Below are 14,503 nucleotides of genomic sequence, written 5' to 3' on the forward strand. Positions count from 1 at the left end.
ACACCAAATATTGGTATTCTCAGGGGCATTCTCAAATGTCTGTTTAGCCATGGCCTATATATACCCTTTCATCAGAACGTACTAAATCCCCTGAATATTTTGTTGAAGGTTTTTTTTCTCCTGCTTGAATCAGTTCACAGTCTCTGTTGTTACTGACATCCAAATAGTTTCTAGTTGCTCCCAAAGACCTGCTTTTGATTAACCTTTTGTGCAATCTATCTTTGAATCCATTAAATCCGAACAATAATTATATTTTAGCATTGGAAACACTACTTTGACTAAAGATCTTACACATACTGGTGGATTAACCATTACAGAAACATTACAAATGATTTTGGTAATCACCAGTACAGTTTGGGGCAGCTGTGGCACAAACCTTACATTGGGTGGTGGTCCAATAAATTTGTTATGCGCAGTCAGGGATGGGCAGTATTTCAAAAACATGTATTTTGTATTTTGTATTTAAATACATTTTATCTTAGTATTTTTGTATGCTCAAAATACATAAAATACTTTTTGCCAATCAACCTCTTTATCAGACTGCTGATTTCCTATATCAACAAGTATACAAAATACTAAATACAAAAATACTAAGATTAAATGTATTTAAATACAAAATACATTTGACTTTTTCCAAAGGTATTTAAATACAAAGATTCAAAATAGTATTTAAAATACATGTAATTGAAATACTGCCCATCCCTGCAACAAGACAGTGCAAGACAATGCACAAACAAGACTCACATTTCTGAAAACACCCGTTTTACACCTTTCTTTAAAGGGAGTAAACACTCAGATTATTTTGTAAATGAATGAAAAATGAACTGAGGACAATAACGACTCTAAAAACACTATCCACACTTTCTTTGTTGGCCATGGAGTCTGATGAGATGAGCAGATTGGATTATTATTATACCTGTAACAGTTGGTTTTACTAGTTAAAACATGTTTGAATTTGATCTAATCTTAGAACACTGTAAAAAGTGTTAACCTGATTTTGTAAGGATTTCTGCTTGATCTTAAAATGACTTCTGTTGATGTAGCCCTCTGTTATCAGATAAGTTTATTAATATGAAATTCTGCAAATAAACAAAGTGTAGATGGAGTATTGTGGGAGGTGGGTGGGAGGGGGCACTTTGGGTGTCGTTGACCAGGGGCACCAAAGAGTCTTAATCCTCCACTGGCTACAAAAATAAACAAGATTACATTGTCAGTTTGGAACTGTGCGTGTTGTGTAAAGTGCTGTAGGCTATTTCGGCTTCTTCCATAAAGGAAAAGACTTGACAAACTACTTTGACTTAGCTTGATTCAACAACACGTGATTTTCCTCTAAAGCCATCTCTAGTGCGCGTTTACTAGATTCCGCGGGCCAGCAGACAGAAGAGGAGCACGCAGCGGGAGGCGCAGGTCAGACAAACACTCAGCTCATCCTGAGCTATCCAGACCGGAGGGATGTTTACCATGAAGCCATCACAAGGAAACGGGGAATAATCCCATCACCTGGAATATATTTTTCGTTATTGATTTCTTTTCTTTATGTTCTTTTTTGTCTAATTTTTATTTTTGATGTCGAGGACTAGAGAGCATTCCAAACAAACATACTTTTATCTCACTTTATCTCTCCTCCACTTTTCGTTCCATTCTGTTATTTATCAAAATCACCTCGCGTAAAGGACTGATGGACATGTGGTGGAAAGTGGGGCTCGTGCTGGTGATGTGCTCGGGTCTCCCGTGCAGCGAAGCCCGAGAGGAGTACAGGGATTCGTCTCCGCGCAAAGCGATGCTCAGAGCGCCCGTAGAAACATTGGACTTCGGCTTCGTGCCGTCCGTGGTGTACGAAACGCACGCGTATTATGAACCGGGTCCCATCGGTGTTCTTTTTCACATGGTCCACACGTTTCTGTACGTGGTTCAACCCAACCCCTTCCCCAAAGGTGAGATGCACACTGGCACAAGAACGCGCGAGGTTTTCCACATGCTTGTGCGTGTATTTGTGGGTCAGTTTCAAATGGCAAACGTCCACATATTCTTACAGAAGTGTGTTGTAGACTTTAGACAGATGAATAACGCAGGTGCATGCTCTAGTTCATTAGTATCAGATAAAGGACTTCTTATGGCATGTTATGGCAAGCCGTTTTACCATTTATTTCTTAAACCTACCTATCTTTGGTAACACTTTAAGTAACACTTCGGTAACTTGTTAAGCTGTCCTTGTAACAGAGGAACTACACATACTACAAGTATTGAGTAAAATGTGTTAACAATATGTATTTATACACTGAAAATAACTGACGTAGAAATAATTTTCGCTCAGAAATAGCTAGCAAATTTCACAATTATTTAAGAAGAAACACAAGTAACACATTGAATTAAATGTGAAATAATAAAATAGTATTTTTTTGAAACATACTCCAGTAATCTTTATTTGCAACTTCAATAAATAAATAATTAAATAATTAAATAAACAGGTTGTTTGTAACTGTGGATAATTTACTGTTATACTATAGTAAGCACATTTAGCAAGCACAATGTAAAATACACGTTACATCTTTCTATGTTAATAATGGCCAAATTACTAGTAATCTTGTAAAAAATAGTAAACTAGTAAAATAGTATGTTTTTAAATTTCACTTGCTATCATTATATTCAGGCATACTTGCAGTAGTGACTAATATGCATTCAGTTACTAGCATTGGGCGATGTCTACAGTGATACATCGTGATGGACAATGATATTGGGAGGATATGCATTCTGTGGAGCCACTAAAGGGACATGGTTAGCTGCTTGCTAGCGGTAGCCTGGTAAATTACAGTTCATAACCTTTCACTTACCACATAAACAGAGTAAGGAGAGATGACTGATAGGATGATTTTGGGAGGAGTCACGATGCCGGCTCAACATCGTGATGTCTGTCAGCCATCGCGACGGATGATGACATTGTCTATCGGCCCAACCCTATCAATTACCAGTAATAATATGTATGAATTGATTTCTTTGCTACTAATTATTAGTCCAGTAGTGATAAAAATTCAGTTGTTGCTAATGGCTAATAATAACTACTATTAACGTGTACTTTTTATTTCATATTAGCGGATTTATAGATAAGTACATCTGAGACACTAGTATCCATCTCATTTGTTACCTTTAAAAAACTGGAAATGTGTAACTAATTGAACAGATGTTCGCTACTGGAATAAGTACTAATACATATACATAAGCATAGGTACTACTCATGTATTTAGAAGTGACACCAATGATCAATTATGAAAACAATGATCATGGATAACATTACTATTTAATTCAAAATTGACTTTGACTTGATCACTTTTACACATGTCCAAAAGAGTTTTTTCCGTTACATTTTGTGATTGGCTACAGTGTAATCACACATGCACAATGTAGCACTTTCTTCCTGAATGAATCAGAATGCAGGGGCTTGAGAAAAAGTCAAACTATTTAGCTATAGCTATTTTTAACCTGACAACGCCAACGCCATATGTTTTAATTTGGCAAGTTTTGTAACAGGGCAATAATAATAATGATGATAGATATACAATAACAGTGAAGCACAAATGTCTGATTTACACAGACACGTATATATTTTTAAACAATCTGCACCACTAACATAAAAAAACTAATACTAATTAGATTTAAGGAATAAATGTTAAAACAGCTTGCCATAACAAAAAGTGAAATAATTTGATATGAGGTGCATTGTTATGCCTGGATGCACTAAAGGATCCACTCATGATTCATTCACCATTTGCTTTCTGAACCTGCAGAAAGTATGGATATGTTGGAATGGACATGATTACTATACACTGGATAAGACTGCACTGGTTTTGTTACTGTACTGTTTGTAGTAAGTAGTAACAGAGTTCTGGAAAGTTCATTAATGTACAGACTTCCAGGTGTAATTCAAAAACTGATGCTCAGTTTTTTTCAGTGAGGTAATGAGGAGTACATAGAGACTGGAATTATGGGCAACATACTGTATCTTAGTATAACTGTTACATTACAGTGTATAGATGAGAACAGGGCTAGCTGTTACAGGGTTTGGCACAAGTCATATTTTAATTGGGGCAATTTGTCACATTTTTATAAATATCACCAATAATAATTTTAATTAATTGTTTTGTGCTTCACAATTTATTTATTTATTGTTAGTTTATTGTTTATTGGTATAAGTTTTACAAGAAAATACAATATCAGTCTATATTATCTATAATTTATATATTATATAGTTATATACTATCTATAATTTTTAGACTTTATGGTATGTGCAGAAATGAAAATTTCAAACCTAAGAAACCCTAAGAAACTTTTACTGAACAAAACTGTGATAACTAGCCCCAGTCTATTTAAGGTCAGGCTGTTGGCAGGTGGATTTCTTTGTGAGGTCAGCATGTTGAGCATAGAGGAGCACTTCTGTGTGTGTGTAAGTGTGTTTTTAAAGTAGAATAGGATTGCACGGTTAAGTCCCTGCTGGCTAACCAATTAGCCGATCTGCTCTATGAGTCACCTGCCCAATCAGGTAAGCTGATAATCTGAGCGCCATATGCTCCAAAGGTACACGCAACGCAGTGCTCCTGACAAAACATACCGCCCAAAACAGCCATTTTACAACATTTCTGACTTTAAAACACCAATTTTAATTAAAAAAACATCACATTGTAAGAAATGGGATGCTGTTTTAAACCTGTAAACATGTGAGTGTGGATTTACAGACAGAAACACATCAAACACAAGCCACAAGCAACAGATATTATTCCCTCTGCAATCTCTTTAGTACCGCTAAATCATTCTTTGCAGATTTGTAACTCCTGATCTTATAGAAAGGTATTTGATGTAGAGATGAGGCTGGATTACTGGATTAAACAGCAGTAACATATACATGGTTCAGGTATAAAGCAATATTTCTCTATTCCGTCTGTCTGTGATTGTTTTTTTTTTCCAGATTAGTCACAGCTCACAGGTTTGAACACATTTGGAGCGTGTTGTCTGTGAAGGAATAGGTGGATTTATGCGTGATAGACATAATACATCTTAATATCACGACATTCATTCTGTCTGAGGTCTAGGCTTTAATCCGGGGACTCCCTTCGTCTCAGCCCAGATAAAGCTTAATATCACTGATCACTGGATTAAAAAAAAAACTGCAGTGTAACTGAAGGACAGGAAGATCAGCACCCAGATATGACCCACTTATGCGCCATTGTGTGTGTTTAGTGCTACTCTCTCTTTTTGGACAATGTGTCTTTATTTGTCAACATGTTATATAATATCACACTATACTGCTTTCGAAGACTTCAGCTGTTGAGTGTATTTGAGTAGCTTGTTGTATCTTTGAGAAAAGGAGGGAAGGAAGTGAGAGCATGTGAAAAGGGGGGTAAGGATTAAATAGGGGAGGAATGGGGTTTGAAGAAGGGTGAAAAAGGGGAAAGAAAGCATTAGAGAGGGAGAGGGACCACTTAACTGCCCAACAGCAAGACCAGTGTAAGAGGATTAACTATATGCCATTATAACCAGTGATACCCTTTCCTGTTCACACAGGATTTCTCTCGTTCGCTCTCTTTTTCTCTTACACACAAAAGCACAATTTGACATAAAGAATTGCCATATCTCACACAAATATATATGCCTGGATAATTATATAATCAGATATGCAAGCACTTAGACTCATCAGATGCAAACTTCATTTTTACATGTAGTTTGAACATTGCATGTTGGCAGTGTATGTACAAATCTACCGTATAATGATAAAAATCTATGCAGTGGTTTTTAATAAATCTGTAAAAATAATATCCCCTTTTTCAAATCGAGCCATTCTCAGATGCCTGTCGTTGTGGCGTCACACCGACAGAGGCCGCTCCCACAATAGTTGATTGACATGAGCGTCTTACCTCAGATCAGCTGTAACAGTCCGACCTCCATTGTTTTGATGCCGGAGCAGGGATGTAAGTTAGACAAGAATATCTCTGATTGAGCGATTGAGGTGTTGTGTTGCTGGTTGTAATAAACATATCGTCATTTACTCCTGACATCTGAGCCGCTGGAGATGCAATGGCTTACATTTGTTTGTGAAGGGAATGCGCCTCCCGATCTACATAAATGCGTCTGTGTTCGCGCAAATCATTCGTGATCCAGCTTCACTCACAGCAGAAGTGAGTATAAAGGGTTTTTTATGAATCTCTGCAATCACCTTTCCTAATAATGTGCTAGTTATGAAGTTTCGCGGCTAAACATGCTAAATGCGGCTAAAGTAAACAATCTCAGAGCAGCACGTCACTCCACAGAGAGAAGAGAGGGGAGGGGCGAGCAGAGCTCATTTGCATTTCAAGGAACAATCCCTCAAAATGGGATGATTTTTGCAGAGCTCAAGGACAAGGTAACAAGGTAAAACAAGGTAAAAAGGGTGTTGTTTTACACAACCATTGAGAATTTTTAGTGTAAGTATAGACTTTTCATTAAGACACTAAAGGATCATATCAACTTGTGGAAAATTGGCATCCGATGACCCCTTTAAATATAAATGGGTAATTTTCAGGCAATATACTTTAACATCATGTAATATAACATTATTTAGAGGATTTTAATATTATTATTTCAGTCAAACTGCACCAGAGCTTTTTTGGAAGTGAGCTGAGGTTGTTTATTTAAAGGTATTGTTCATCCAAAAATGAAAATTCTGTCATTAATTACTCACCCTCATGTCGTTCCAAACCTGTAAGACCTTCATTCATCTTCAGAACAAAAATTACTGAAGTCACATGGACTATTTTAACAATGTCCTTGCTACCTTTCTGGGCATTGAACATCTCAGTTCAGTACTGCTGTCTATGCAGGGTCAGAAAGCTCTCAGAATTCATCCAAAATATCTTAATTTGTGTTCCCAAGATGAACAAAGGTCGGTCGTACGGGTTTGGAATGACATGAGGGTAAGTAAGTAATTACATCATATTTGGGTGAACTTTCCCTTTAATATTTTTGTGGAAACCATGATACATTTTAAAGATTTTTTGATAAACAGAAAGTTCAGCAGCATTTATTTAAAATGGAAATCTGTAACATTATACATTTGTAACATTCCATATGTCATTACACTTCACTTTTGATCAATCTAATGCATCTTTGCTGAAGAAAAAAAAAAAATTCAAAAATCATACTGACTCCATATTTAAATAGTTGATATTAAAGGAGAAGTCCACTTCCAAAACAAAGATTCACATATAATGTACTCACCCCCTTGTCATCCAAGATGTTCATGTCTTTCTTTCTTCAGTCCTAAAGAAATTATGTTTTTTGAGGAAAACATTTCTGCATTTTTCTCCATATAATGGACTGCTATGGTGCCCTGATTTTAAACATCCAAATCCATGGCTTCAAACGATCCCAAATGCAGTTGTAAATGATCCCAGCCAAGAAAGAAGGGTCCTATCTAGTGAAACGATTGTTTTTTTCATTTAAAAAATACAATTTAAATACTTTTTAATCTCAGACGCTCGTCTTGCCTTTCTTTCCATGAACTGTGTCGAAAAACTCCAATCGTATTTTCTCCCTCAACTTCAAAAATCATTTCAAAATCATCCTATATCATTGCAGAAGTTCTGACCTAGTCTTTGCAATGTGAACATGCAAAGAAGATCAAACACGCTTAACAAAAAAAGGTAAAACAGCGTTATAGGACGATTTCGAAGTTGAGGGAGAACATGAGATGGGAGTTTTTCGACATACCCTAACTGTCACGAACCGAAACAAAAACAGCAGAGTAAGACAAAATGAGCATTTGACATTAAAATATCCCATCCTTACGCTAGATAAGACCCTTCTTTCTCGGCTGGGATCGTTTACAACCGCATTTGGGATCGTCTGAAGCCCCATTTAAACTGCATTTTGGAAGTTTAAAAATCGGGGCACCATATCAGTCCATTATATGGGGAAACAAGCTGAAATGTTTTCCTCAAAAAACATAATTTCTTTACGACTGAAGAAAGAAAAACATGAACATCTTGGATGACAAGGGTGAGTAAATTATTTATGAATGGTTGTTCTGGAAGTGGACTTCTCCTTTAAGTATTTATGATGTATTCTATCTACAAGCTTTTACAGAGACTGCAGAGGCATTATTTGAATGAGCTAGCTCAGTGTGTTGTGAAAATGTTATATTGTTTTGACTGGGCAGGTATTTGTGACCTGAGGTAAAGCAGTACTGCTATAGTTAGTGTTGTACAGAGCAGTCTTGGCCATGGTTTTATATTTTGGGTCATGTTGTGTTGATCTCCTTGCAAGGTGTCATGCCAGAAAAAAAATACCTACTAAATTTAGTACAACTGTAAAGAAGCTTATCCTTTTATGTAAAGGTGTTTTAGGGTTAAGTGTTTGTTTATGTTCGGGTGTGAACAATACAGTTCTAAGTTCACCGTTGCAGTACACTGAATTGCCACTAGGGGACGAGAGGTTTCGAAGACATTTTTATTCACTCATTATCACTACATACATGAACATAAACTCAAAGAGTACTGGAAATCATGCATACTCACTAAATCAGTAGGGAGATCTCATGGAGATCCGTAACCTTTATTGCAGAATCTTGTTTTATTTAATTTTATTTTATTATTCAATTTAAATGGTTTGATAAAGATGCTTAATAATGTCTTAAAATCATTTTATGGAAAAGTTTGTTTCAGAGAGTTAAATTTAACTTTGTTTGATTTTTCCACTACTACCATCAGTAACACACTTAGAGGTGAGGTGTATAAGTGCATTAAGGCTATGTTTAGTTCAGATGAGGTAAAACGTGATGGGTGAGACTGTGCCATAGGGTATTATTGTAAGTATCTAGTAGCTTTTAAACCAGTTTTAGTTCAGATAAGGATATATATGAAGAGTTTATTTGCAAAAACAGATACCTCAGTTTTTTTAAAAAATAGTTTTTATAATTATGTTGATCATGTTTTTATAGTTTTTTATGGTTTTATTGCGTTAGTTAGCATTTCTCTTTTTTTTTTAGTTATTTTTACAGTTTGATTGAGATTAATTAGAATGCAGAAACATGATTTTTGAAAATTGTTAAAAAATGTTTCCCAATCACACTACTATATGTTTAAAAAGCCATGTCTTTTGTTAAAAAATGATGTTCATATCACGCACAACCCTGGTATTCAGCCGTCCGATTTTGTTGCTCAATCTACTCTGCATTTAAGCATGAAAATTAACTCAAATATAAATTTCATAGTTTTGCCTTCAGTTAGGTTAGGTTAAGACATTTGGGTGTGTGCCTCAAAAATAATAAGTGTTAATTGTGACAATACTTGTTTTATTTGTGTTCGAAAAAACATTGTCAACTATGACAGTTTAACTTAAACGTATGTTTTGTTTATGACAATATATTTCTAAACATACCATATGATCAGTAGTTCTAGGCTTCCATGCTGAGTATAGGCCCAAAACACTAAAAATGTCAACTAAGTTACCTGCAAACTGTGTGACCCAGTAAAGGTAACATGATGGACAGTAGTGTGGTATTTGGTATATATGGTAAAATACATATGGTATTTTATGCACATATTCCTACAGATCACCTTTATTTATATAGCACTTTATACAATATAGATTGTTTCAAAGCAGCTATGTAAGGTCATGTTTGGGTTTTTGGGAAAAAGGAAAAAAAAATTCACATTGTCAATTTTTAATGTACCCCTAATTATAGAATGACCCATATATAGCATCTTGTTAAGTAAAGGCTTTTTCATGCCTTTCACTTTTTTCTGTAGTAGTAGTAGTAGTACTCGTCATTGATATTTAATGGATATTGGTTTAGAGTGTGGAGAAGACTATTGTAACTTTCAAATTTATATAACCTAAAACATGATTATAAACATGACACATATGTATGTGTTACACAAAAATGTAGGCCGAGCAGATGGTTTGTAACAGATGCTAACATACTGTAGCAATAGCATTAGCACTGACAACAAGACTCATGATGTCATATGCACTCCACTGTTAACAGCACTTAATAGACACCTGCAGTGCTTTACGCAGGCCTGTGATTAACATGAATCTAATCTGTTGTTTTAGCATAACAGTGCATGACCCAGAATCAGTAACTGTTGTTTGAATCTAAGAGCACGTGTATACTGCTTTAGCCACCTTCATTCACACAGTAATGGCCATCATGCATCCTAAACTAATGTCAACAGATACCTGTGAGCTAATCTGAAAAATTTGTGTTACAGATCTCATTATTAAATTGGTCCAGCAAAACATGGGAGGAATCAAAGGAGATGATTATAAAAAGGTTGGTGTGCATTTGGTTGTGCTAAGAATTTTTGTGCCACTGTATATTAGGGCTGGGTTTTGACAAAATCTCATGATTCGATTCGATTCTGATTCACAAGCTTGTGATTCGATTCGATTTCCAATTCAATATCGATTATTTTGGATCGATATATTAGGTATAGTACGTGTTACATTTTCTAATGCAGTACAATATACATGAGAGTCGGTACAACATCACTATAATATTTAAGGTTAAAAATGACTGTTTTGTATACAAACACTTAAATTATACTCATACATAACTTATACATAACTATATTTCTACTCCAATTCGATTTTTTATTTAACTCCTGTTAGCACACGTACATCTCGGAGACGTCTATCTGACGTCTGCATTTACATCTGCAAGACATATTTTTTAGAATGTTTGCTCATCTGCAATAGGTCGTTTCCTTTTAGGTTTTCAAATAGACGTCTATTGGATGTCTTAAGATGTTTATGATTTAGTAAATGTATGTAAAATCATAATGTAATGTTTGTACACAGCAGATGCTTTCCAGATCAAGTGACCTTTAACAGACATCTTGCAGACATACGTGTGCTACCTGGGACATTAAAATGGTGACTGTCATAAAAAACATAATAAATATGATGCATATATTTAGCAAAACGCCCCTCTCTAAGGTTAATTTTTCTAGCTGTCGAGTTTATGGTCACCGAATATGTTTTTTCGGAGGCTGTTTACAAGCTGTTGTACTGTGGACATCTTTGTGTGGTTGAAACACTATTTAAGTGATTACATGATTTCAGTAAGTTGTACTTGAGAAAGGATACAGATTTCAGTAAGTTGTACTTTTTCTTTTAACATACCTATGGATGTTTATTTATGTTTATTTCATGCTGAAACTTAAAGCGGAGGAGACGATCAGTTCAAACAGTGCCAAAGTGGTATTTATTGTTTGAATTTGAATTCGGAGACTTTGTTTTAAATCAAAAGTAAGAAGCACAAAGCGTATTCATGATTTATTGGATGCGAGGTGCGCTACAATGTTCCGTTCATTAACTGAAAACATGCTAGACTAATCGATTCTTGGGATTTAAGTTATTGGTATTGTTGCGTAAAAAAGAGATCAGATTAAAATAGAGAAATCAAATTTTTTTACCCAGCCCTGCTGTATACTATATATAAAAATACGCATGTATTGTATAGAACAGTTTATATGGTATCACATGCTCCAATCACAGTTTCTTTTTCTTTATCTTCGGCATGCCCACTGACGATGTCTCTTCAACTCAACGGCAACGCAGCCAGAGAATGTTGTATTATTACTACAGGTACTGTTTTAAAAAAAAATAAAAAATTATCTCACAATTCTTACTTTTTTCACAATTGCGTGTTTATATTTTTACAATTTTAACTTTTCTATTCAAATCTTGTAATTCTGTCTTTTTTCTTGAATTTATCTTACAATCTTTTCTTAGAATAGCGAGTTCATATCTTGCAATACAGAACTGTAATATAAAGGCAGCATAATGACATATGCAAGAAAAAACTGAATTGTAAAAAAAAAATAAAATAATAATTGTAAGATAAAAGTCGCAAGTACCTTTTTTATTTTTTTGTCTTCTATAGTTATCTAAGTTACTGATATTTGTAACTAAATATATAATGAGATCCAATTTGTATCTGACCTGTATATCATTTGGGGGATTTTTCAACAAATATTAATTAATGCTCTCCCCTCTTCCCCAGGCTGCCTACTATGAGCTCGGCTTCATAATCCTGTCAGCACTGGGACTGATATTTGTGCTGTCAATGCCGATAGTGGGCCTGTTTTTCTGTGTGTGCCGCTGCTGTGAGAACTGTGGGGGTGAGATGCATCAGAGACAGAAGAAAAACGGCGACTGTCTACGAGGCTTCTACATGGCCACACTCATCGCTACCTCTGTCTTCCTCGCGTGAGTCTTCTTGCTTGTAAAAGTCAATTCTGGAGCATCAGTGAGCGCTTGAACCTTCTGTAATAGTTGCATATGAGTCCCTCAGTTGTCCTCAGTGTGAAAAGATGAATCTCAAAATCATACAGTCATTGTTGGAAAGGGTTCAAATACACAAAAATGCTGAAAACCCAAAGAATTTGTGGGTCCTGAAAGATTTTTCTGAAGAACAGCGGGCAGTTTAACTGTTCAGGACAAACAAGGGACTAATGAACAACTTTTACTGAACAAAACAAAACAAAACAAATAAATAAAAAACACAGCTGTGCATCATTCAGGTAACAACACAGTATTAAGAATCAAGAGTATGTAAACTTTTGAACATGCTCATTTTTATAAATTCAGCTATTATTTTCTCTTGTGGACTATATGTAAACATCTTTTATGTGAACTATCTTATTCAGGTCAATACAAAATAAAAAATAACATGCATTTTGTACGATCCCTCTTATTTTCGCAAATAATTAACATTTTGCAGATTCTGCAAGGTGTATGTAAATTTTTGACCTCAACTGTAGCTTTCAAAATATGGGGTCAGAAAGTTTTTTCTTTTTCTTTTTTAAAGAAATTTTATTCAGCAAGGATGCATTAAATGAATCAAAACTCTCCTATATTAAAAAAAAAAAATGAAAGTGGAGTTTCCAATATCATATAAAAATATTAATATATAATAAAATTGTTTATTAAATTATATAACATGATATATAATTAATATAATACATAATGTAATTATATATCATTTTTATGTAAATAGTCAGACTTACAGTTAAAAGAGCCAATCACTTGTTTGTTTATTCTGGAATATGCATTAGCTGGACAAGCCTGAATAATTAGGAAGCACATTTTATGAAATTATTGTTGTCAGATTTTATTATGATTTGACGTTATTTATTTATTTATTTTTACATTGCTTATTCAAACTGTATTATTGAAATACTTTTTAAACAACACATACTAAACACACACACACAAAATATATATATTATATATAAAGTAATCACTGATGAAATACAGTATTATGCATTGTAAAGAATACTTCAAAATATGCATATTAGTAAATAAATGTGTTGCTGTGTGGGGGGCAGTTTGCGTGCAAATGTGAGCAGTGATTCTAGTTAAAGTACATTAGACTTCTTTAGATCTAGAAATAGATTAGAGGTCACAGGTACACTGAACCACCATCATCCTATCATTGCACTCTCTCTCCTCTGTGTGATAAACACAGGCTGTGCTGCTCCACACTAATCTAGACTACCAGGCTAGTTACTGGGTCTGTGTGTGTGTGCAGATGTATTTTCTGTTTTCTGTCTCATTTGGATAATTATTAATTGTTAAATGACACCGAAATTTTAGGAAATAAGAGATAATGATTCAAATAAATAAGAGACAGTTTGTGCACATAGTCAAACGGTCGGTGTGCAGCATTGCTAGAGAGTGTAATGAACACACCTGCAGTGGTCTAGAATGACACACACACAGACACATTCACACATGTGACACTGATAGCCCTGAGTCTGTCCAGAGAGAAAGTCCCCTCTTTATTTCTATACCCCATCCCCCTCTTTCTTTCTGCCTCTCTTTTTCTTTTCTGTTTTCTTTCTGTGACAGTGGTGACAGCAGTTGCTTGGGTCACAATGAGCGTTTGTGAGGCATAGACTGTACTGTGAGTCTAAGTATGTGTGTGTGTGCCTTGATGGACTTTCAATGACTTACTGAGAGGTTTGCAGTAATTGTGCAGGACGAGGCCTGGGAGCAAAGAACATGACTGTGCAAATCTGCTCTGTTTCTTTCTTCACTCTTTTCTTTTTCTTTCTCTATGGCTTCCTTTGTTGAATCACATTTCCCCTTTATTAAATTTTTTTTTTTGAAGAGAGAAAGAAAGAATGAGAGAGACAGTGAAAGAGGAAACGGTAGAGTGGGGCAATGGGGAAGGAGGTTTGTCTGGCAATAATCTGTAATCAGATGCCACAATTTAATATGTATCTGCACCACTCAATTAGTAAAGTTTTATCTCTAGTTTGTGGCTATAAGCCACCAGTCTACTGAATGTGTTTGTACTGACTCACCTGGTTTTGTGTTTCAAAGTGACATTTTAAAATACATATTTATATACATATTTAAATGTATATTTTCAAACAGTTTTTAATGCGCTATCATTTAAAGGTGTAAAAAATAAGTTGTAATATTCTTGAAAGAAGTGTCTTACGGCCGCTAAATCATTTTTTGA

The 14,503-nt window shown here is 35.0% G+C and overlaps 1 protein-coding gene across 7 annotated transcripts in view; it reads left to right on the forward strand.

Annotated features, from left to right (window-relative positions):
- The first annotated feature begins 1,172 nt into the window (after positions 1-1,172).
- Positions 1,173-14,503, forward strand: part of prom1b (prominin 1 b) — a 35,725-nt gene continuing 22,394 nt past the window's right edge. For 5 of the 7 annotated variants that reach the window (XM_051110904.1, XM_051110887.1, XM_051110922.1 and 2 more), the window contains exons 1-4: positions 1,174-1,934; positions 10,239-10,300; positions 11,590-11,616; positions 12,035-12,240. In XM_051110904.1, the coding sequence (XP_050966861.1) occupies positions 1,679-1,934; positions 10,239-10,300; positions 11,590-11,616; positions 12,035-12,240 (551 nt within the window). In that variant the 5' untranslated portion in view covers positions 1,174-1,678. Of the gene's footprint in view, positions 1,935-10,238; positions 10,301-11,589; positions 11,617-12,034; positions 12,241-14,503 lie in introns of all 7 variants that reach the window. The other 2 variants (XM_051110880.1, XM_051110895.1) reach the window with 1 other exon arrangement.

The sequence above is a fragment of the Labeo rohita genome, chromosome 1 (assembly GCF_022985175.1).
Source record: "Labeo rohita strain BAU-BD-2019 chromosome 1, IGBB_LRoh.1.0, whole genome shotgun sequence".
Taxonomy (NCBI): domain Eukaryota; kingdom Metazoa; phylum Chordata; class Actinopteri; order Cypriniformes; family Cyprinidae; genus Labeo; species Labeo rohita.